The sequence below is a fragment of the Camellia sinensis genome, chromosome 10, assembly GCF_055761805.1.
Source record: "Camellia sinensis isolate YWXY chromosome 10, ASM5576180v1, whole genome shotgun sequence".
Lineage (NCBI taxonomy): Eukaryota > Viridiplantae > Streptophyta > Magnoliopsida > Ericales > Theaceae > Camellia > Camellia sinensis.
In genome coordinates this window covers 14,116,233-14,141,129 of record NC_138970.1, presented here as the reverse complement: position 1 = coordinate 14,141,129, position 24,897 = coordinate 14,116,233, and the positions used below count along the sequence as shown (strand labels likewise).

The window sequence follows — 24,897 nt, the reverse complement described above, 5'->3', positions numbered from 1 at the left end:
ATTTTATTTATCTTTATGTCTTAATATCATATGCATTAATTTTAGTTTAATTTTAGTCTTATTGAAATGGAGGTAAGTATAATTATGTTAAAATTATGAGTCTTAATTTTTTTTAATTTAAAAAAAAATCAGTTAAATTTACCCAAATTATAATGTTAAATTAAGCAAATTACAAGGATTAAACGTATAATTTACCTAAGAGTTTTTTTGCTCCCCCGTTTTGAAAGTTGATTTGATTTCGACGTATTTAGCAAAGAGATGGACAATAATACAGACACACAAGTATTGCTCTGTTGTAGTGTTGCCATAAAATATATATATATATATATAGTGATCTAGAAGCTTCATCTAATAATGTGCTATTTTGAGAAGTTGACTTTTAGTAACTTTTTTTGATTTGTAACAAAAGTTAAAAGTTGATTTTTTTACATTTTTTTTTTCATTTGGAAAGTTGGTTTTTAGTTACTGGTAAAATTACAATTCTATCCCTCATGAGTCAAAATGTGCTACATGATTGAAGTTGTTAATATTTTAAATTAATGGGGGTAGTTTGGTCATTTTATTGTGATTTGACATCATAAACAAATATTAATCAAAAAAGCCAAAAGTAACTCTTTACCAACTTCCTATTTTTTTCATTTGGGAAGTTGGTTTTTAGCTACTGGTAAAATTATAATTCTTTCCCTCAAGAGTCAAAATGTGCTACATGATTGAAGTTGTTAATATTTTAAATTAATAGGGCTAATTTGATCATTTTATTGTGATTTGACATCATAAACAAATATTAATCAAAAAAATTAAAAGTAATTTTTTATCAACTTTTCAAATCATTTGTCTAAAAAAATCAAAACTTGATTAAAAGTGAAAAAATTACTTTTTATCATCTTTCCAAAATAAGCTAATGTTTCTCATCAATCATTGATTATTATTTTTTTTTTAATTTTTCATAACTTGTATGAAAACGTAAATTTTACATCTTTTCACACCTAATTTTACATATTTTCACACCTAAGGCACCTTACGTGGCGATGTCTTAACATCGCCAAATAACATCTCATGATCACAGACGAATTGAATCAAAAAAGAAGAACACAGAAGTCACACTCCTAAATAGTTTGGCTCCTGGAAGCTATGGAAAGTTCTAGATATGAAGGATGATTGCATTGCTTTGATATTTTGTGATGTGATGTTGTGGTACGGAAATTATTGAGATGTTGAAACGAATACGCATTGCAGTTTTCTGACTCATCACACACACACAGCACAGAGAGAGAAAACAAAATCACAAGTAGAAAACAGTTTTTTTTTTTTTTTTTTTTAACAGAAAACAGTTTGGTTTATTTGTTTGTAGCTATCGAAAGTTCTAGAGTTCTTGATGTGACTCCTCAGACTAACCCCATTCTTGATTATTAGCTTATACTGAAGAAGAAAAATGTTTGGGAGCATTAATTAGTGCTCTCACTAATTAGGTGACAGTGGGTTCCGTCATTAATGATGTGATGTTTTGGTCTTGGAGTTGTATTTTTTTTTTTACTTTTTTAATGCATTAGTGCTATTAGTGGTGATGTTTTTAGTGGGATGAATTATTGTTGTACTGAAGAATGACAGATAAAACTAAACCACACCTTTACAATAATTATCCCATAATTTTTAGATAAATGCTAGTACAATTTTTAATAATATTTTTTAAATTCTTAACATTACTCTATATTTTAATTGTTCATAATTTTTTTTTTTTAATAATCAAGAGGGGTTGGTTCAGTGGATAAAACTTTTGAATTTCTCGCTAAAAGCTTGGGTTCGAATTTTCATAACCTTTTATTAGAATTAAACATATTCTTTAACATCTGAAACGCACGGCGGGTTTAAGTTTCGGTCCCGACATAGGTGTGGTGGGGTAGGGAGTCTAAGTTTTGGCCCCGACGTAGGTGTAATGGGGCAGGGGGCCTAAGCTTCGGTCCTGGCATAAGTGTGGTGGGGTTTTCTGCAGATATGCTGTAGGTGTTAAGGGAGCAATACTTCTTGACGGATATGTTGGAGTAGCTTATCTACATATCCAATTTTTGAATATAAAAAAAAAAAATTAATAATAATTTTGAGAATTTATATCAAAAAGGGTTTTACAAGGCAAAAATAAATAAATAAGCTAGTAAAAAAATTTATTGCAGAGAAACTTGGAAAATAATATTTTAATTAATGACACCACTTTTTATATGAAAAAATTATTACGCCTATTATTTAAGGTTCTAAAAACGAACCAAATTACTAGAGCTCTACTCATTTTTAATTCGTTAAAAATTTGTTTGATTTATTATGTAAATAAGTTAAGTTTAAATTAATTTAAAAATTTGTTAAACTTAAACATCTACTACTTAATTCGATATTATTGACTATTAGTCAAACTTAAATACATTTTTAAAGACGTTAAATTTTTAAGTCAATTTAGATAAATTACTACTTAACTCGACCAGTCTCGTTTGCATTCTTATTTTAACCTCTATTACATGATTCATTATGTGATTTAATTGTGTAATTAGTAAAACTTCTAATAAATAAGTGAGTCCACAATATTGGTTGGGGGAGATTTTATGGGCATTATTGGGATAGAGATTGGCCGACAAATAATACTAGCACACGATAAGGTTTTGAGAGCACACTGTAAACCTCAAAACGTGGGATGTTCACTTCAATCAACTTCACTGCCAAACATCACACGCACCTAACATAGGAGAGGAGTGTATGGACATCTGGTTTGTTTGGAACCACCAATTGCTACAAAATGTGATATTTCTACATTCATTCATGCTTTTGACAGAGAAAGTAACAAATGACGATGTTGGACTCATTGGCATCCACTGCTTTTTATTCTTCATATATTGGTGCTTTTAACATTCAAACTTCTTGTGTGCCCTCCTAACTAGAGGTGAGCTGCAGATTTTTTTTTCTTTGTCTAAATCGATTGAATCGAATTAATCTGCTGTATTTTGGACAGATGCATAATGACGAGTGGACGATTGTGAATTGATTTTTTTTCAATCCGCTTAGTTTTGGACGGATGACGGATTTGAGATTCTTTTGGCTGCAACTGAACTGCCGAACTGCGAGCACTCCTTGTAATTTGTAAGACTTTGTGTTTTCAATTTGTTTACATATTTTGTTTGTGTTTCCAATTAAAAAAAAATTAGATATTCTATTTTATTTTCAATTTAGAAATCCTTTTATCAAATGACAAGTGTTGATATTTGGTATTTTTGTGTGGAAAATATAAGTTTTAATTTTGTCATTTAAAAAAAAATCAAATTAAATAATTTTTGATTAAAAAAAGTAATGAAATAGTTTTGATAATATATGGTTTTCTTATATATAATTATTATTGGTATTTGACAATTTACTTGATAATCTTTTAGTTATGTTGAGTTGTATTGTTATATAAAAAAAATATTGACAAGGTGTTGTATTATGTTTAAAATTTATAAAAATTTAAACCGTCAAACCGATTCGCATCCATCTGTTAATACGCTCAATCCGCATCCGTTAATCCGGTGGAAAGATGCGGATTGATTTTTTTTCAATCCATCTATCCAGTGGACAGATAGTAAATTAAAAGTTCTCTGGCCGCAACCGAGCCGCGAACACCCTACTTCCCAACCAAGTGATTTTGGAAGGTCCTGCATCAACACATACATGCATGGTTTTGATTTTGTAGGAAAATTAGGTCGGCTTTCAAACACGGATTTGAACATTTATGGTGGTATGACTCCGTTGGTTTGAATTTAAATCATCTTGTTAGGAATAAGTAAGGATAACCTATTATTCCATCATTATATAGGTTGTTACTCGTATATACATGTGACATATTAGATATTATGTAATAGGTCGTATGGGTATGGATTAGAGGGTAATCCTCATCATTCTAGTGTTACTCCATCATTGGGAGGTCTGAGTTTATTTATTTATTTATTAGAGGAGTGTGATTCACTCGTATAATTTTTTTTAATTCAATTTAAAGCATATAAGATATGTTTGAATCTAAGCGTGATTCATCCAAGTTTGAATTAATTTGGGCCTTGCAATTTTTTTCCTTGCTACCATTTTCTTCTTTAAATTATTCTAGTTGCATATATGATTGAACTGATTTATTCGTAAATAATTTGAGTTCGGCTTGATTATATATGTATATAATAATATAAATACTTATTTATGAAGTACGGATACTTCGAAATGACTCCCGTACGCCTATCGGATACCGATACGCGCCAGATACGGCGGGATACGTATTAGATACGGGAAAAGAAGTATCCTATTTTTTTTTTTTTAATTTTTGAATTTCGGATATGCTTGGGATACGGGAGGATACGGTCGGGATACGGCGGGACAAAAAAATAATTTCAAAAACTTAAAATGGGGATCAAGTGTAAAATATCAGAATAAGGTAAAATAAAAAAAAAAAAAAAAATTAATCAATCAAACTTATTAAGGTCGAACAGCGACCAGCTGCGAAGGAGGAGGAGTTCGTCGTCGTCTCTCGCTCAGGTTCGTCGATCAGCAGCTCGATGGTCATCGATCAGGTTCGTCCCTCTCTCTCCCTTTCGCTCCCTCTCGCTCGATCTCACTCTCTCTCTCTCTCTCTCTCTCTCGCTCGCTCGATCTGTCTGGTCTAGGTGGAGATGGACAGATCTCGATCTCGATCTCGATCTCATCTCCCCCTCCTCCATCTCGGTCGATCTCTTTCCCTCTCCCTTTTATCTATATCGTCTGTCTGTCGATCTCATCTCCTAGAGTATACATACAAAAAAAATGACCCGTAAGTGTAGATTAAGTTTACATATTTGTTTATTTATTTATTTTTTTATGTATACTTTGTAAATAAAATAAAATAAATCAAATAAGATATAATAAAAAAAAAAAACTTTATATGTACTCATTCGGTATGATCTGATAAAACAAAATAAATCAAATAAGATAAAAAATTTATTAATAAATAAATAAATAAACTTATTAATGAACTTTGTAAACTTATAAAATTATAAACTGTGGATAAATAAATAAATAAATTTATTGATAAATAAATAAACTTTGTAAATTTTTTTTCCCTTAATTTGAATTGCATTATGGTTGTTATGGATGATGCTAGAAATCTTTCTTTTTTTATCAAGTTGTCTTTTGTTTTAAGTTTTATTTTTATATGTTACATTACTAAAAGTTGTTGAAGTTTTATTTTTATGTATGCTACATTATTAAAAATTGTTGAAGTTTTATTTTTATGTATGCTACATTACTAAAAATTGTAAAAATAATATTTTTTATGAACGTATCCCCTCCGTATCCGTATCTTACTTTTTCAAATTTTATCGTATCACCGTATCCGTATCGTACCTGTGCTTCCTAGATACTTATAATCGAGTGTGTGTGGAGCATTTGTGCAAGTAATTTTTGTGTGATACTTTTAGCACCAAACGAAAAAATCTTCAGGTTATAGTGTGGAAAAAATATCATCATACATGCCTGTTTTACAAGATTTTAATTATTTGAATAAGTAGAAATTTACAGAAATTTGATACCAGTACAAAGCTAAATCATAATATAATGCCAACCAAGGTTAGCTAAAACTCACAGCTTATCGAACAATGGATTATCTGATTCTGAACTTAGAAAACAACCATCCATCCGCGCAAACACGGTTATTTTACAGTCACCCTACTTCTTCCATTGCAGCAAACAACCAGTGTTTAGCGGCATTGCGGAACTGCTTATTTACAAAGTGTCACTCCCAAATCAACGTGTCAATGCTTTTCTGTGATGTCTTTCGTTGTATGAATCGCTTTCTTCTCCCTTTTCTGTTGTAAGTGAGAAAATTCCCTACTCTTCTGCTCACAGTAAAATTTCACATTACCAAACTGAAATCATGCTCAAATCTCAACCATCCACAACACTGTTATCATTATCATCACCACCAAGACCAGAACAATCCTTGGGGTGAGAACCAGAATCTGCTTCATCAAAACAATTTTCTGTGCTAACATCGTTGTTGTCACATTCAGATTCTGAGCTCGCATCAATTTCCTTTTCTGGACAGTCAAGTTGCATATATTCAGCAACTGAAATCTGCCTTGGGCTGTTGTTTTCCGAATCATCATGACTCCTATTTGTTGGCGTGAAATCTTCCTTCTTCACAACATTGAAAACAATACCGTTATGGATCCTCTCGGGCTGTAACAGGTCACCTTCATTGACCATAATGCTAGAATTGTTCATCGGAACTCTGTCACTAAAATCCCTCGGTTCAAACTCTCTGTTAGAGCTTCTATCCGGTGCTGTTACCCTTAAACTCTGAATCACGAAATTATTGGGATGACCCATCATTCCTTTGCTCAATTTTCCATCGATGTCCAAATTTTGCACAAAGTCAACAAACTGATCCGCTGAAGTTGTCCTCATCAAAGGACCACCAGATCTTGTCCAAGTATTTTGATCAACACTCTCGGATTCACTATCACTTCCATCATGTATGATCCGGTGGGTCCGCGAATTCCGAAGAGTATGACCTCCTGCGGAAGCAATGTCTACAAGGGCTTCTTCCTCGAGGGACCCAGCTGAGTTCTCACGTGCGATACGGTTCCATGAAGGAATTCTACTAGAAGCATTGAATCGGACTGTGCTTGCTAGGTTGTGAGATGAAGCAGCAGCTCGCTCAGCGCTTCGTTTTAGTCTACGCATGTGGTTTAGAATTGCTACGCACTCGTCAAGAGCAAGCTCAATCCCACAATTGGCTTTTATGGCTGAGAGCTTCTCCCAAGTGCACCTCCTTCCTTGGTTAGATGCCTTTTGAAGCTCCAAATGAGATGGATTCTGTATGATTTTTGAGTACTGAAATTGACAAGAAGATTCAGAAGAACAAATAACTAGTTAATTTCGCCAGAATACAATAATAATTTATCCACAAGAATGGACACACAGCAATATGAGAAGCTTCAAAAACAAATGCAATTTTGAACAGAAACCTGATTTTAACTTTCAAAAAAATTTGAAATCGAGATTTATAAATAGAAAATGCAGTTGAGAGAAAATTTCAGAGGAAGTAAACTAAGGCCAATTAGGTGAAGACACTAGAAATTATTTAGAAAACAATAGTTTGTTGTTTGATCATGTGTGTTTCTAGACAGTTTAATGTATCAAAGATTTATTTTATTTTTTTGTTAGGGGAACCTTAGACCTGGATCAAAAATGACATTTAAGAAAATAAACATTTACCATGTCAAGTCTGTATTATAAAATAAATAAATAAATAAAGGCGCACCCAGTTTTGTCCCCAATGGATTCAAACTTGGTAGAGGAACAAGGGGTGGTGGCACACGCCTACTCCCCATGTGCTCAAGGACACCATTGGACTCAAATTAAAATTATATTTTTTTTTATGAAGGATATCTAGACAGATCTATTATTCATCTGACAAGATCATCCACTGCAGTTGTATCACTATTTGAGGAGAGGTCATTCTCCTCTTGTTTTCTCCTTTCTTGTAATTAATGGTTCATCTTCTCAAATTCAAACAAAATCAAGATATCACTTTGTACGTACTTGAGCTAGGGTAGCAGGCATTACAACAGTGACATCACCCTCCCAATCTTGAGCAAACAGCTTGGCGATGCCTCCTAGTGGAAAACCAAGTTCCAATATCTGGTTGCATCTGTGTTTCACCTCCATCTCAACTAGATGAGCTAGCTGCATTGTTAAAGAGCAAGAATCATTAAAAGTATACTTCACCGAAAAGAAAATGGAAAAGGTGCACATATGGTCTTCCCAGCAAAAAAAAAAAAAAAACATCAACAATCGCTTTTTAAATTTTATTAATCATTCTTCAGTTTGTAGCCTACATATGCAATTGATTGGCGTATATAATCATTCTCCAGTTTGTAGACCTAAAATCAGCAGCTGGAAGTTCAAAGCATACAGAATAAGAGTACAGATGACAATAAGCAAATTACCATATCGGGTAAGATTTGCTAGAAACCCTTTTGAGCTGCATTGCTACCCATTTTAGCGAGATTCAAAGTTATGCACTCTCTAGCAACAGGTTAACAAGCATAAACTCTGCTATCCTCCACACTCACCTTTTCTATTCTATTAATTCTCTATACGTAAGAACAAAGAATAGAGTAGAGAAATATAACAAAAAAAGGGGAAAAAATGCAGGGGCATCCTCAAGAGTGTTTAGATACAGCAACCATCGATGCAACACAAAAATGTTAGGCAATATGCATAAAAGATCAAAAAGGCAACAACTCAAGTCCGTTAGCACACACCTTGGCAGCAAAGTTGCCCCCATAAGCTCTCACAACCTCCTTCAGCCTCAGTAATGGTGCAATATGAGGATTTGCTTGACTCACAATAAAATGATTGACATTGAACAGCTCCTTCAACTGCATCATGGGTAGATCAATCTCCAAGCTACCATCCCTCCACTGGCGGGCAGATGAGCCTGAACCCTCACCAGGAACAAAATGAAATGGTGGGTGATATGGAACAATTTCTCCACTTCTATCCTTTGCCATTAGTTCCTGAGCTTCAAAAAGGCCAGGAAAGGCACAAGAAGCAGTCACCGCACTCCATATGACAACATGAGGTGAAGTTAGGTAATTAAGGCATCTCGGAGGTTCATGCTTCCTTAGGGAGCAAACTGTGATCCCTAGAATTCGACCAGTCATGTCATAAGCTTCTTGGAATGTAAGATTATTGGTAAGATGCCTTAACATCATCTGTAACTGTCTGATCTCATGAACTGCTCCTCGGGTCATAATCCTCCGGCAAACTGCAAAAATCCCACCCATTTGATCAAAAAACCGCAAAGAGTGCCAAGAATCCTCAAAGAAACTTTGAAGCTCGGGCCAAGACCTAGTGGCTACGACAGAACACATAATTGATCCAACACTTGACCCTGCAATAATCCGAGGCAAAAGCCTATGCTCAACCAAGGTTTTCACCACACCCACGTGGAAAGATCCGAGAGAAGCACCCCCACTTAAAAGCAAAGCTGTTCTCCCAAAGGCATGCCTTGTTTCATGCATAAAAGCAAGCTTCTCCTCCAAGAGAAGCTCCTCTGAATCAGAGTCACAAACCATTCTCATCTGAGTTGAAACCTCATCAATATACTCCTTTATGAGTTTGGGCACTTGAAGCCTACCCTTGTGTAAGTCAGGGTTGCACATATTACCAAGATTTCGGACAAGGTCAGCTCGCATACAAAATATAATATCTCTCAGAGAACAGTTTTCTCTACGGTGCCGGAGCTCTTGGAGCTTATTCCTCACCAATTCCTCATCATAAAGGTCGGATTCATTCAATTTTGGGCTCTCTTTTTCCAACATCTTAGCAGCATGAGCCCATTCCTCATAGCTCAATGCAGCTCTCATCATATTCCTCCAAAATTTCCTCCGATAAGCCATATCAGCCCTCGATTTTACATTTGTGTATCGTTTCAACAAGAAAGCACAAACTGTCACCATTACTAAGATCCCTTGCGGGTTTCGGGGATGAAGCCATGAGATCACCGGAATCAATGAGTTCTTCAAATACTTCTTAACTCTAGTGAAGTAATGTAATAGGAGATGAAAGATTTCATGCTTCAAATGTGAAATTGACTTGCAGAATAAGATTCTGAAAGCAATTGCCCTACCCACAATGGTTGAAGGTCCAATTGAGAATGGATCAACACTGACCTCATTACTGATATCCATATTTCAAGAGAGAGAAATAGGATTGGCACTTAAATGGCTAACTCTACAACTGGAGTGAACAATTGTAACAATTCTCAAAATTGAAATTATACTTAAATGGCTAACTCTACAACTGGAGTGAACAATTGCAACAATTCTCAAAATTGAAAGTATGAGTTTGCAATAAAGAAATCAAATTAAGTATTCCCTGGAAGAAAGAACTGAATTTGATACAACAAAATTTCTCCCCCCTCTCAAATCAATAGATATAAATGATATCCCAAATGAGGTTTTGACCTAAATTAGTGGGTTGTTAACAAATTCCAAGGAAAATCAAGGAGGAATGAGAATTCCCACTTCAAAATCAGCAAATTCCAAATGGGTTTTTGCCCTGAATTAGTGGGTTGTCAACAAATTTCAAGGAAAATCAAAGAAGGATGAGAATTACCCACTTCAAAATCATCAAAGTTGAAACTACGTTCGGCTCAAGAACTGACCCCTCAACAAATCAAACATACAAAGATCCTACATATGAGAAAAAGAAAATCAAAGAAACAGAAACCAACCTCTTGATCTTAAAGGTTTGACCTCCAAGTTTCTTCAAATTATTGCCTCCTATGAATTAAAGAGCCAAATGGGTTCTCAAATCCAACCCCAAAATTGTAAGATTATGAGTCAAATCCAAGAGGGTTTTTGCAGAAAATTTTCCTGGAAACTAAAAAAGAGGGGTTGAGAGAGAGAGAGAGAGAAGTGAGGAGCGTTAACGCAATAGGTGAATCAAGAGAAGTGTGAAACGGACGGAATGAGATAACGATATCGTTACGGTGACGTCTTATGTATATCTCAGAATTTATACATACGAAGCTATTATATATATGGATTACGGATAGATAGAGTAAGAAAGATAAGGAAGAGATGACACATACACTCTCTCTCTATCTCCCTCTCCCTCTCCCTCTCTCTCTCTCACAGACTATTCTCTCTGCCTCTGAAACGTGAAAAAGGATTTGAATGTGTGGATCGTTTAGAAAGTCAATAATGCTACAGGCCCTGGATAAGGAGATGACCGAATGCCTACTTGACATGTTCACCTAAATTATGTGGGGCTTACCACTCATAAATGCCAAAATCCTCCCGTGATGTGAGTCGATGCTGATGCGATTTTTGGTGAAAGTTCAAATTAAAATAAAAAGAAATTCATAGCATCAAAAAGGAAATAGCTTTTGTCCAGTCTTTAATCAGATTAGATAATGTTATTGAGTCTGTGGAGGTTTATCATAGGTCTCGTTTTGATAATTTGAACCGTCAATGTGCAGAACTCGTCGAGTAATATATGCTTGTAAAAAATCACGTTGATCGGATATCGATAACTATGTGATCAAAACAGATTTTTGTCAACCGTTAATTTACTCACCGTCCATTTTTTTTTATACAAAACCGATTGATCACATAGCTATCGATATCCGATTAACGTGATTTTTTTACAGACATATAGTACTCGACGAGTTCTACACATTGAACGGTTCAGATTATCAAAACGGGACCCGTAGTGGGCCTCCACGGGCCCAACAGCCCGGTCCAGTTCGATTAAGGACTGGACAGAAGCCATGCCCTATCAAAAAATAATATTACCATTATAATTATTATATATAAAGAAATTTATTAGAAATTTTTTTTAAGTACTTTTTTTCAAGGGTCTGGCTTTGGTCCAGTCCATCATCGGACTGGACCATACTGTTGGGCTCATGGGGCCCACCACGGGTCCCGTTATGAAAATTTAAATCGTTCAATATGTAGAACTCGTCGAGTACTATATGTCTATAAAAAATCACGTTGATTGGATATCGATAGCTATATGATCCAATCCGTTTTGTATAAAAAAAGTGAATAAATTAACGGTTGATAAAAAACTGTTTTGATCACATAGCTATCGATATTCGATCAACGTGATTTTTTACCAGCATATAGTACTCGACGAGTTCTACACATTAAATGATTCAGATTTTCAAAACGAGACTCGTGATGGGCCCCCACGAGCCCAACAGCACGGTCCAGTCCGATGGTGAACTGGACCAAAGCCAGGCCCTTTTTTCAATTGCTTATATTTTAATTAGTTTATAATATATACTTAGGCTAAGTTTGACAACTTTCAAAAATGATAAAAAGTCAAAAAGTTACACAAAAAATAAAAAATACATTACTATTCATAATTAAAAAATATTAAAAAAATATTTTATATTATATATTTATAATACAAATTGAATGGTGGACGTGACAGCCCTCCTTGTCAAACCAGGCCATTAAGCACTTGTATTGGGGGCAAAAAAATAATTTCATAGGTAAAGTTACAAAGTTTGTGGTAATATTGGACCCTTGAGGGCCCACTAAGGGTTTCTTTTTGATAATTCAAACCGTTCATTTTGTAGAACTCATCGAGTAATATATGTCTGTAAAAAATCACATTGATCGGATATCGTTAACTATATGATCAAATCAGTTTTGTATAAACAAAACGGATGGTGTGATAGTTAACTATCGAAAAAAAAAAACTAATCCGATCAAATAATAGGTCTTATTATTTGGATATTTATCGTTTGGCATGTGGATTGACTTTTCGTTTGGCATGTGGATTGACTTTTTTTTAGTTTTTGACAGTTTAATTATTTTAGTTCCGGCTAAAAATTCATGTAGGTTAATTTTTTTGATTTTTTTTTACTTTTGTGAGAGAAAAAAATAAAATGATTATGGTTTGATTGTGACATTTTGTCTTATTGAATTTTTAATATATTTTATATTTTTATGGCTAAATTAGCCCCAACCTATGATGCCAAATGAAGCCTTAATTCACCAAATCTCAATTCTCCAATCTAAGGTATTTTATAGATAATTTTATCCTTATAAATATTTTTTGAATGCTTAGTAATTTGATGATGTGAATATTCATATTTTACAGTGTGGATATTCATATCACGGAACATTCACATTGTCCTTGGGGATTTGTTCTGACCTTATTTCGATAATTCAAACCATTCCTATTATAGGATTTGTCGAACATATCATCTACCTAAAAAAAAATTAGGTTAATCAAATATGCATAGTCCCATGATTGAATTCTAATCAGCTTATTTGGTTTTGATTTCTAGAAATTACTTTTCAAAAAATTCTATTTGAAAATTCTACTTCTTTGTTTTTTGTATTTTTTTTGTTTTCTATGAACTTTTTTAATATTTTAAGTAATTTTTTTAATTTTTAGACACACCAAACATAAATACACTTAAAAAATATAATATTTGTGAAAAAAATCTTCCAAAAATTCAATTTCTAGAAAATTAAAACCAAACACACTGAATTATTTTTAAAAACATTATTACAATTAAGATAGTCCTTTGTGTTTTTACAAAATAATATGGTCTACTTAGTTGCCCCGGCCCGCCCAAGCCTGAATTATAATTTGAGCTTGTCTGTCCAAACTCGATCCGAGTTAAATCCGAGTTGCCTGAATTACGTGAATTGCACATAAATTTCAATGTTTTTTAGTGCAGCTAAGCTAATTAATTTGTTAAAATTAGACTATATATATATATATTTATAAAATCATTAATAATATCAAAATAAATAATTTATAAAATGTAAGAGAGATACCGTTATAATGGTATTTACAATTTATGAGTGAAAAAAAAGGAGTAAAATTTTGTATTGTGTTACTTCTGTATATAATATATTTAATATGATTTAACGATCTAAATATCATCTAATGCCTATAATAATTTATATGTATAATCAATATTTTAATACAATTACATATATGATTTGGATTTTGAATTGCTTGAATTGTTTGATATCTTTGCTTAAACCTGTTTAAATTTAATTTAAACTTCTAAATTTTGTCTGTACTGAATTTAAAAATATTTTTTCCAAGCATTAAAAAATTTCAAACTGGGCTAGGATTGTTTAGGTTGAGTCTACCCACTGGCACCACTAAGTTCGGCTCAATGGTTATAGTAAAAATATTCATCATTATATCTAAATTATTTAGTTTAATAAAAATTAATTTTACATACATAAGTATTCTGAAATTTTTATAAGTATGCTTTAAAATTTTAAAATATATAAAATAAAATAATTTCTTCATATTATGGTTTTGTTTGGCAAAGACTAAAAAAATTGTAATTATTTTTTTTAAAAATTTAAATAAATTCGTGTCAACAATATTTTCTTTTAAAGTTTTTCTAGATTAGAAAAATCTCAAAATATAAAAATAATAATAAATTGAAAAACAATCCAAAAAATGCTACATTAACTTTTTTTTTTTGGTGTCTAATCATTTTTTTTTTGAATTTTTCAAAAAACATATTTTCTTGCTTTTCTAAACAAGTAAGTACTTAAAGTGAAAAATTTAAGGGAGAATTACACATTAGTGGGATATAGAAAATTATTTACAAAAAAATTAAAAAAAAATTATGATTTTAATTATTAATATTTATAATATTTATCACCTTTTTTTTTGTAAATAATTTTTCTAATCTCCATTGTTGTGTAGTTGCCCCAAAGTTTAATCAACAATTTCTAATTTCTTATGAAATTGAAACCAAATTGGTCATTCAAAATAGAACTTGGACAAGTTGAAAATAAATTTTATTTTTTTTAGGGGTAATAGCATTTTCAGAGGAATAATAAAAAAATAATTGCATTATAAATGAAATCTTTCTTGATGCAAGTATGATATATGAAAAAAGACTTGCAACATGTATAGAAAAAGACTCATACTACACACAGAAAACACTTGCTCCTCAAGAAAATGAAAATATTTTTTCATTGTCTTATTTATTGGGAAAATTTTCTATTTTTAACACTTTTAATTTGAGTATCATAACTGTGTGTGTTGATTTCTGACCACACTATCAAACAGGTACTCAGTTGGAGAACACCAGTAGAATAGATTGCGCCCAAACAACCTGTCACAGAAAGATAAGACTCCGGCGGTGATTCGTCCACCCGGGGGCACTCCGACGATCAAGTTAGTATTCAATTATCTCTTAAAGATAACAAACAGTGCTTAACTCACTAGTCAAGATACAAAAAACGTACCTTAGACCTACGAGGGTGCCTTACTTTTATAGCCAACACTGATCAGATTCCTGTAGAAGCCTAGCTTCAATGGACTCTGGCTCAATACTTATCCTAGACTCTCAAATAGATAGAGATAAAATCCCTAAGAGTTTTATTTTTATCCAGACTGAGGTCCTCCCCCATTCTAGGACTTTTATCCCTTATTCGTTCATCTAAGATTCCGGTATCTCCGCAAATAATCTCAGCCTAGCCGAGATTACCTTGGCTCCATGACCAAGACACGTAGCACCTCGGTTGGCACTTCGGTGCCACCTTGGCCACGTGTTGTCATTTACGAAAATATGCCCCCACAACTACCCCCTAGGTTCTATTACCTCGGCATCTTGAAGTGATGAAACCTAAGTCGTTTGTCCATATAGCACTTCGATTAGGACTCACTCCATCTTTCATGACCGAAATCATCATATGTCGGCTCTCATGCCCATGACTCTGCAGTTTTACGTTATCAATGCCTAAGAACCAAGAACCAACTTTTTTCAAGTTCTTTAACCAAGATCGTCCCTCTAGCCGAGGTTCTTGCCTTATTAAATTAAGAACTCCAAGAGTTCTATTTGTGCATGAGCTATCATGCACGGTTTCTCAACCGTTTTCACCACGCGTCTTTTCCTCATTGATCTGTACCTGACACGCGCCATTAGGTCGTGTCGCTTCTGCGTGCGCCGCCTGACAAACATGTCATCCAACGCACATTCATTGTGATTTTGCCGCCTTTTCATGTTTCAATAAAAACACTCGCTCTTTCTATCTCTTCACTTTTGCGTTCTCGTTTTCCTCTGAGTTCAAGATTTCTCTCTCTCTAAACAAGAAACCTCCATTGTTGCTTTCTCAAAGCCTTCTGCAACATCTTTCGTTCTTTCCCTTTGGCAAGGCATTCACCGTTCTGCTCCACGCACCACCATCGTCTGACTTCGGCGTACCTCACATCGATGTTATTCTCTTTGGTAAGTCACTGTTTCCCCTCATTTCAGTTTTCGACTTACTTCAAACTTTGTTTTCGCTTTTATGCTGCCATCGTGAATCTACTCATGTTCTTAAATCTTCATCTGTGTTTTAAATTTCATTTTGCTTGTGATTTTGCCTCTGTCTAATCTGTTTCTGGGTATATTTATACACATTTTGCTTACACACTTGCTATCTTGCCACTGTTCTTGGCTTTGCACATCTGTACACATTTCGTACAATGTTCTTGATTTTGCTTTCTTGGTTCTGAATCAAATTCTTTTTTTTTTTTTTTTTCCAGATTCTTGCTCCTAATTTCTGTTTTAGTAGCTCTAGGTTTGGGATTTGCCCTAGAACTCTTATTCTTAGGAAAAATTAAAACAAATTCCTTTCAGATCTTCAAAACCCCTTGCCTCAGCACCTGTTTAGGGTTTGGTCGAGGTCTTTGAACCCATACAAACCACTATTTTTTGAAATCTTGCACCTTCCCACTTTAGTTGACGTCATGGGTATGTTTAGGTGGAGGGTGGACACCCTAGAAAAGCTTGAGCACTTTAGGAGAGAGTTCTCCATCCCTGCCAATGTCAATCTTAGGTTAGTAGGGGAGGAGGACTCCATTATGCCCAATGACAACTCCATGCCCTTCCCAGTAGTCGTTTTTATAGAGTGCGGACTTAGGTTCCCTCTCGACATCCTTTTTCGCCAAGTCCTTCACTATTACAAACTTAACCCAATACAGCTAGCGATTAACTCTTACAGAGTTATTAATGCCATAATTGCCCTAGCTAGCCGAGAAAATGCTAGGATAACATTAGCTGACATCCAATACTGTTATACCATGTGTGGCCTAAAGTCAGAAAAAGTCTACATCTATTACCTTAAGCCGAGATCCACTGAGAACAAACTCATTACCGACCTCCCAGACTCCAACAAAGGTGCTGGAGGTGATTATTTCATCGTCTCGGGCGATTGAGAGTTCCCACCAGATGATGACCCCTACTTCTACCTTTTGAGCCGATCAGTCTTTAAAGAGGGTAATGGTAAGAACCAAGTGTCATTTTACATGTTTTCAAGTCCTTATTACTTTGTTCCTTTTATATGTTCTAATGTCTGTTTTTTACTTGTAGCTCTTCCTCAGCCACCAAAAGACTTTCGCAAAACCTTCTACCCCAGCAAAGATTTCAAGAGGCTGCTGGGCTTGCTTATTAATCAGCGCAAGGCCCCTCTGCTGCTCAACTACATCCCGACCTACAAATCTACTTGCCCGACATTCCTAAGAAGAGCAAGTCTCCATCCTCAGCAATAACTCCTCCTACCACTTTATCACCACGGCCTGACTAAGCCTCAACCTCTGACCCAGCAGAGCAGCCATCAACATCTGCTCCCTAACTGATTCCTCCTGCGCAGCGTTGACGTCGTCGTCGAGTTCCCGTCAACACTACTACTAATAGAACTCATAGCCGAAAACGCCAAAGTACTGAGGTGTCGACTTCCAATCCAGCCAACCCACCCACTACACTTCCAACAATTCATTTCGGCACCAAAATCACAGTCGCGACCACCACTGATGAGATGGGACACAAACCTACAGTTGTTAAAGACCTGCTTGCTAACATCCCTAGTGTCGTCACAATCCAATCCTCATCTTCTCCTTCTCAACCAACCCAAAAGCCAAAATGAATGAAGAAGGCCAAGGCAACGGCCACAGTGACTCAGATCGATTCTAAGGACACTGTGCCCATTTCAAAGCTAGCAGGGGTCGAGAAGAGCTCCCCTTCCGCCGAAAAGTGTCCCGTCGAGAACCTAGCATCCGAGGCCCCACCAGCCAAAAAGCCGAGGTCCGACCACTAAGAGGGCAGCAGCTACTCCCGAGGCATGGTTTGGGCGCCCGAGATCATGCTCGACGATAGACCTCTTACTGCTGGTGACAGTGCTGCGAACCTTGGGGTTGGCGCGGCCTTGTCCACGGTAGTTCTTCTGCCCGAAAACATGAACCGTATGGCCGAGTTGCACGAATATGAACATTTTGCTTTTATGATGCAATATTCGGTCTTGGTAAACCTTTTCCTACTCTTTTGATAGTCTTTCTATACTTAGTGAGATTCCACTAATCTGTGTTACTTCTTGCAGGCCATCCAGCATGCTCACTCCTATGCCACGAAGATCGAGATGATGAGGAAGGAATTGGCGAATAAGACAAAAGAAGCAGCTAAACTCCTATCGTCCCTTAACAAAGCCGAGGCCAGCAATTGCTCTCTCATAGACTAGGCCAAGGATGCCAAAACTGCTCAAAGTCTAACCGAGGAAAAGGTCAAGGCGGCAAACGATGAAGTCGAGGCAACAAGAGCGGACCTCGAGGCTGCCAATGCCAAAGTGGTTGATATGGAGGCCAAGCTTTAGTAGGCTCTTGCCAATAAAGAGGCCGAGGTAAAGGCAGCCGACAAAAAAACCTTTGAAGAGGGACAGGCCACCGTTCGTGACCAATACAAGTAACAAGTCAACTTGGCTTGTAACCGAGGTTACTACCTCAGTTGAACGGCGGCCCTCAACAAATTGGTTGTTTCTATTGACTCCAACCTTCGAGACATCAACCAGCTCAAGGTGTCCTTCCCACCAGAGCCCGAGGACGATGAAATCGACGAAATGGAGGAGAAGGCTGTTGCTGATGCCAAGTCTCCCATCGTCAATGAGCAAATTGATCTAACTCAGGATGATGAGGATGACTTGGCTTCCAAGGGCATCTCCCCCAAACAAACCATATTTGAAGCTGAGGTCCAGTGCACTGAAAAGAGTTTGGATAAGACTTTACAAGAAATAGATGCTGAAATAGAAGTCGACAAGACTGCAACACTACTATCCGATCACTTAGGATATTTCATTTTTTCCTTTCCTTTGTTTGTACTTTGTTTTGTTTGAATAATGCTTTAGTTTTCATATTTGGCCGATGTGCCGCTTTTGTAATCTGAACAAGTAACCTTCTGTAAATGCAAGTTGTCTCCTTTCTTCTAAGTGTTTGAATGTCTTCTTTTCCTTTATGGGTGTTCTGTAACTTTCATACTTAGAATAATTTGGCATGCCTTCAATTTATTCCTTTAGCTGTATAGTCTCATCGAAGTAAAATACCTCGGATATAACTTCCAATTTGTTCATCTCGGCCTTGACTTAACACTTGAGAACTTTGTAAAAATATTTTCGCAAGTGTTGTTTTAAACTTGGCACTTCACTCTTACTTATTGTCTTCTATTAAGACTTCAGTCTTCCATACTTCCCAAGTTTGGCAACCTGGTAATCTCGGCGAGTACATATATACTTTTTTCAAATTTACCTTGGAATAACTTTAACTTGTAAATTTTTCTATAAAATTTCAACACGTCCCAAGCACTTTAAACTTTAGTCATTATTCTCCAACTCTCTGCCCCCTAATGTGAACTTAAGTTTCACTTAGGTTCTCATTAAGCATATGGCTACGATCTTGTTGCCGAAGTTAGACTCAAACAGAGACTAGCCGAGGTTCTCAACCTTGGTTTCTCTGTTAATTGTACTGAAATGCACTTAGTTCCAATCTGAGTTTGATTTTGCTGACATGGAAAGTATAAGTTAATTCAACTTAGTTCAACTCCATAATATGCAAGTATGGTTTGAACTCTGCCATATGATAAGTCTAAGTTATTAGTTATGTTTCACTTAGGAACATCACCAACTTAGTTCAACTCTATTATAGGCAAGTATAATTCAACTCTGCCATATAATAAGTCTAAGTTATTCATCATGTTTCACTTAGAAACATCGCCAACTTAATTCAACTCTATTATATGCAAGTATAATTCAACTCTATCACATAATAAGTCTAAGTTATTCGTCATGTTTCACTTAGAAATATCGCCAACGTAGTTCAACTCTATTATATGCAAGTATAATTCAACTCTGCCATATAATAAGTCTAAGTTATTCACCATGTTTCACTTAAAAACATCGCCAAAGGACTGGTCAGTCGTATTACATAAGTTTGAAATTAAAAATCAAGCTAAATTTTTATTATTACTTTGGCTAATAACATAAACTTTAAAAAACCGAAATCTAATGATAGAAAAACTTCAAGTTGCAAGTATTCCAAGGTCTTGGCAACTCTTTGCCATCACAGTCCTCAAGCCGATATGCACCATTATCGGCAACCGAGTTAATTCTATAAGGTCCCTCACAATTTGGGCTAAGCTTGCCCTCTCTAGGATCTTTCTTGTTGCCGACCACTTTCCTCAGCACGAGGTCCCAAACTTTGAATTCTCTTGGGTTAACCTTCTTGTTGTAAGCCCTAGCAAGTTGTTGCTGGTATGCCCCCAGCCGAATTGCTGCTCTCTCCCTTCTTTCTTCCAGTAGGTCCAGATCTCAGGCTAGAAATGCCTCATTGGTCCAATTCTCTACTTCCTGGGTTCTGATCCCTGGGATGTTGACTTCTAGTGGGATAACTGCTTCAGTGCCATAGGCCATGGCAAATGGAGATTCCCCAGTTGATCTTTTTGGCGTAGTCCAATATGCCCAAAGTACATTGGGCAACTCATCTACCCATTTTCCTTCGACTGCTTCTAGTCTTTTCTTGATCCCATCCAAGATAGTTTTGTTGGACGCTTCTGCCTGACCATTGCTCTGGGGGAAGCTTGGAGTGGAATAATAGTTCTTGATTTTGTACTTTGCACAGAAGCTCTTAATTAACTTATTGTCAAACTGTGTGCCATTATCTGCTATTATTGCCCTTGGGATCCCGAACCTGGTGATGATGTTCTTCTATATGAAGTTCTTTACATCAATGTCCCGAATCTTTGCAAGGGGTTCAGCTTCGACCCACTTGGTGAAGTAATCTGTTGTTACCAGTAGGAACTTCCTTTGTCCAGTTGCTTGAGGCAGTTGTCCAACAAGATCCATGCCCCACTGGGCAAATGGCCAGGGGTTGGATATTGGATTTAAATTTGCTGCTGGTTGATATATCAAAAGCACAAACCTCTGACATTTCTCACACTTTCTGACATAAGCTTCAGTATCTTTCTACATATAGGGCCACCAGCTCCCTTGAGTAATGGCCCTATGAGCAAGTGACCTGCCCTCTGCTTGGCTTTCGCATACTCTTTCGTTTATTTCATACAGGAAGTCTTCAACTTGTGAAAGATGCACACATCTCAAAAAGGGACCAGTAAAAGACCTTCTGTAGAGATGTCCTTCTGCTGTTAGACTGAACCTCGCCGACTTCAGTCTGGTCTTGTGTGCTTCTTTGTGATCATTTGGGAACTTCCCATCTCTAAGGAACACTATTATTGCATCCATCCAACTTGGTTCGATCTCCATACACATTGCTTCATACTCTATGATCAGTGGTTCTACACTTGGGCCTGACAAATAGTCAACCATTATTGTCATTGCCTCTCCTGATTTCATTGCACTGACCAGGTTAGCCAAGGCATTGGCATGACTATTGTCATCTCGGCTAACTTGCTGTAGTCGGCAATCCCAAAATAAGGCTACCAGTCTGACAACCTCCTTTACATAGGCCATTATTCTTTCATCTCGGGCTGCGTATTCGCTTGTTGCCTGGTTTATAATAAGTTGGGAGTCATAGGAGACCACGACTTCGTCGGCTTCTATTGCTGCTGCCAACTTCAATCCTGTGATCAGTACTTTATATTCTGTTTCGTTATTTGAGGCCTTAAATCCCAAACGAATAGATTATTCTAGCATCCACCCATCTGAAATACTAGCACCACTCTTGCCCCCGCTCCTTGACGGTTTGAACTCCTATCAACAAACAAGCAGAAGGAGTCGCCGATGTAAATGTCGCAGGGTTTGGGTTTTTCTTCTTTCTTTTGCTCTACTGTGGGGTTTTTTTATCCCTAGCTAGGTTTATTCTTGTTCACCTGGACACCCTAAACCTCAGCTCCAGAGCCCGATGTCTTATGGCGCCAGGTGTGAACTCGGCCACGAAGTCGGCCAGAACTTGGCCTTTGATTGCTGTTTTGGATTTGAACTCTAAATCGTATTGGCCCAATACCACTGCTTACCTGGCCACCCAGCCTGTCAGATCTCCTTGCTATAGTTAGGACTTCAAGGGGTGTTCAGTCAATACCACAATCTTGTGGGCTTGGAAATAGTGGTTCAACTTCTTGGTGGCCGTTAACAAAGTGAAAAATCTAGAAATCCCCTAGATGTTGATTTGTGATTATGTATCAATTTTAAGCAGAATATAAAAATCCCAATCAAACAAACAAGACAAAGAGACACAGCGATTTAACGTGGAAAAAACCACAATTGGACACCTCCAACTGTGATCAAAAAACCACGGGCAACAGCCACAAGAACAATCCACTAAGAAGAATTAAAGGAATTACACAGGTATACTCTCAATTACCTAGCGAATCCACAACGCCTAATTGAACCAACCTTTATGTGCCTCTTCCAACCCCATCTTCACCACGGAATTGTCTTTCTGATGAGCCACTCCGGATTCCACCAAAGCTTCAGGCTCGAATTCTTCAAAATCCACAACTGAAGAATAACTCTCTCTTTTGTGTATAACAAACAAGCCTTTGATGTGCTCTCTTTAGATCATGAGTTGAATACTCAATAAAAACATCAAAGAAAACTCCCAAAGTATCCCCAGATATAAACCCTAGAAACCAAAAAGAAGATTTGGAGAAGTTATACTAAAATCTGACCCAACACGCGAATTTATAGAATCTGTCCCGCGATCTCCGCTCGAGCTCAACACAGCCCGCTCGAGCGGACTGACCAAAAACTGCGTGCGAACAAACTGAGATGCGCTCGAGCGTAGGAGCATCCGCTCGAGCGTAAAATCATACCTTCCAGTATTTTTACAGGCGACTGCAGAGATGCTGAGAGCTTCCAATCCACGCTCGAGCGCCCGATGTCCCGCTCGAGCGGACAGGCCAAAACTGGAAAATCTGGAAAAATAAAACATGATCGAATGGCAACTTTGAATGCATTTTTGCATTTTGCTTCGGGGGCGCTGCCCCTCGACCCCGCCGTGGCGCTGCCCCGGACCCGCCAAGGGGCGCTGCCCCCTGGACCCCCGCGAGCTGGCCGGGCAGCTCGATCCCCGTCATAATCAGCGAAGTGGCAATCTTGAAAGCTTTATCATCACAAACTTCTCTGAAATGCTTGATTCGGGTTGGATTCGCATCTAACAACTCATAGCCTCACTGAAATAAAAATGCGAATAAAATTACAACTCAAAGGAGTTTTGTCAAACGGGATTGCCAAGAATTAAAACCTAACACAAAGCCAGTGTCAATTTTTCCAGGGGTAAATACCTGGTCTCTGCGCTTGCTAGGGTTTTACTCACATAGTAAACTGTCATCTGTTCTCTCTTCTCTTCTCTGATTACCACTACACTCACTGCATGCTCTGAAACCGTCAAGTATAAGAACAGCTCTTCTTTAGGTAATAGATTTGAGAGAACTAGAGCGGTGGTCAGGTATTTCTTCAAGTCGGCCAAGGTGACTTCGCACTCTTCTGTTCACAAGAAATTTGTGGCCTTCTTTACTAAACTAAAAAGAGGTTTGCATTTGTCAGAACTTCTGCTTATGAACCTATTCAGAGTTGCTGCCCTTCCAGTCAACATCTGCACTTGCTTTGCCGATGTTGGACTCTTCAAGTCCAGGATGGCCTTGATTTGATCTACGCTTGCCTTAATGCCCCTTCTGGTAACCAAGTATCTTAAGAACTTACCAGACCCAACTCCAAACATGCATTTTGAAGCATTGAGTCGGAGCTGATACATTTTAAAGATGTCAAAAACTGCTTTTAAGTCGGCCAGATGATCCTCAGATTCTTTGGATTTCACGACCATGTCATCAATGTATACTTTGACTGTTTTTCCAATTAGATGTCTGAACATCTTGGTTACCAATCTCTGATAGGTTGCTCCTGCATTTTTCAACTCGAAGGGTATCACTTTGTAGCAATACAGCCCTTTTAGGGTGATAAATGCAGTCTTCTCCTCATCATGGGGGGTACATTGCTATCTGATGGTACCTCATGTATACGTCCAGGAAGCGCATCCTTCCATGCCCTGAAGTGGCATCTACCAATTGATCAATTTTGGGGAGTGGGAAACTGTCTTTGGGACAAGCCTTATTCAAGCTAGTGAAGTCCATGCAGACCCTCCACTTCCCATTTTTTTTCTTCATAATAGCTGTGTTTGACAACCAAGTTGGATAGTTTACTTCTCAAATGACTCTGGCCCCCAGCAATTTGTCCACCTCCTCTTCTACTGCCTCAACATGCATCAAGGTCGGCCTTCAAGCTCGTTGGATGACAAGTTTAGCCGACATGTCTATATTCAGTCTATGGCAAGTGACCTTGGGGTCAATGCTAGGCATCTCATATGGCATCCAAGCAAACACCTCAATGTTTGCTTGTAAGAAGGCTTCTAACTCCCTTTCTTCCTCCTTGGCCAATCCTGAGCCGAGTAGGAAGAAATGCTCTTCATCCTCTTACTGGACTAGGATCTTCTTCAGGGCTTCCTCACTCTTCTCGGCTGGTTCTTTGCCGACGTCCTCCAGGACCTCCATGTCTTCGTCCTCAATCTCTACTGTTTCTGCTTCTCGTATGTTGTAAGTGGATTTCATTACTGCCATGGAGTAATTCTTTGCCTGCATCTGATCCCTTCTGACCTCCTCAATTCCATGCTCTGTTGGGAACCGCAACAGCTGGTGCAGTGTTGAGGGAATAGCCCTCATTGTATGTAGCCATGGCCTTCCCAAGATAGCATTGCAAAGGGAGGGGGTGTCAATTATTGTGAACTCTGTGCTTATCTTCTTGGTACATGCCTGCACCTCTAAACTTATTGCTCCCAAGGGCCACGTTGGCGTTCCGTTGAACCCGACCATTGGACCATTAGACTGCTCCAGATCATCTTGGTGAAGGCCAAGTTTCTTGTAACATCTGACATACATGATGTCACAAGAGTTGCCTTGGCCAATTAGAATGCGCTTTACCTAACACTCTCAAATCTTGAGGGGTATTACCAAAGCATCGTTGTGTGGATGCTGCACCATGTCTAGGTCTTCAGTAAAGGACACCATTGGTCCCTGACATTTGTCTGTCTTTG

The 24,897-nt window shown here is 37.2% G+C and overlaps 1 protein-coding gene and 1 long non-coding RNA gene across 6 annotated transcripts in view; one reads left to right on the top strand and one right to left on the bottom strand.

The window, feature by feature from the left end:
- Positions 1 to 2,591: 2,591 nt before the first annotated feature.
- The window catches only part of LOC145800970 (uncharacterized), a 28,433-nt gene continuing 6,127 nt past the window's right edge, over positions 2,592 to 24,897 (top strand). The window contains exons 1-4 of one of the 5 annotated variants that reach the window (XR_014341654.1): positions 2,592 to 2,923; positions 2,993 to 3,120; positions 14,623 to 17,837; positions 17,913 to 18,788. This is a non-coding gene — a long non-coding RNA (uncharacterized LOC145800970). Of the gene's footprint in view, positions 2,924 to 2,992; positions 3,306 to 4,478; positions 5,948 to 14,622; positions 18,789 to 24,897 lie in introns of those variants that run through there. The other 4 variants (XR_014341652.1, XR_014341656.1, XR_014341655.1 and 1 more) reach the window with 4 other exon arrangements.
- On the bottom strand, positions 5,509 to 10,734 carry LOC114284109 (triacylglycerol lipase SDP1). The gene is made up of 3 exons (XM_028226987.2): positions 8,304 to 10,734; positions 7,579 to 7,722; positions 5,509 to 6,867 (listed from the first exon to the last, which is right to left on the bottom strand). Exons 1-3 carry the CDS (start codon positions 9,732 to 9,734, stop codon positions 5,917 to 5,919), a joined length of 2,526 nt encoding a protein of 841 aa, XP_028082788.1. The 5' UTR covers positions 9,735 to 10,734; the 3' UTR covers positions 5,509 to 5,916.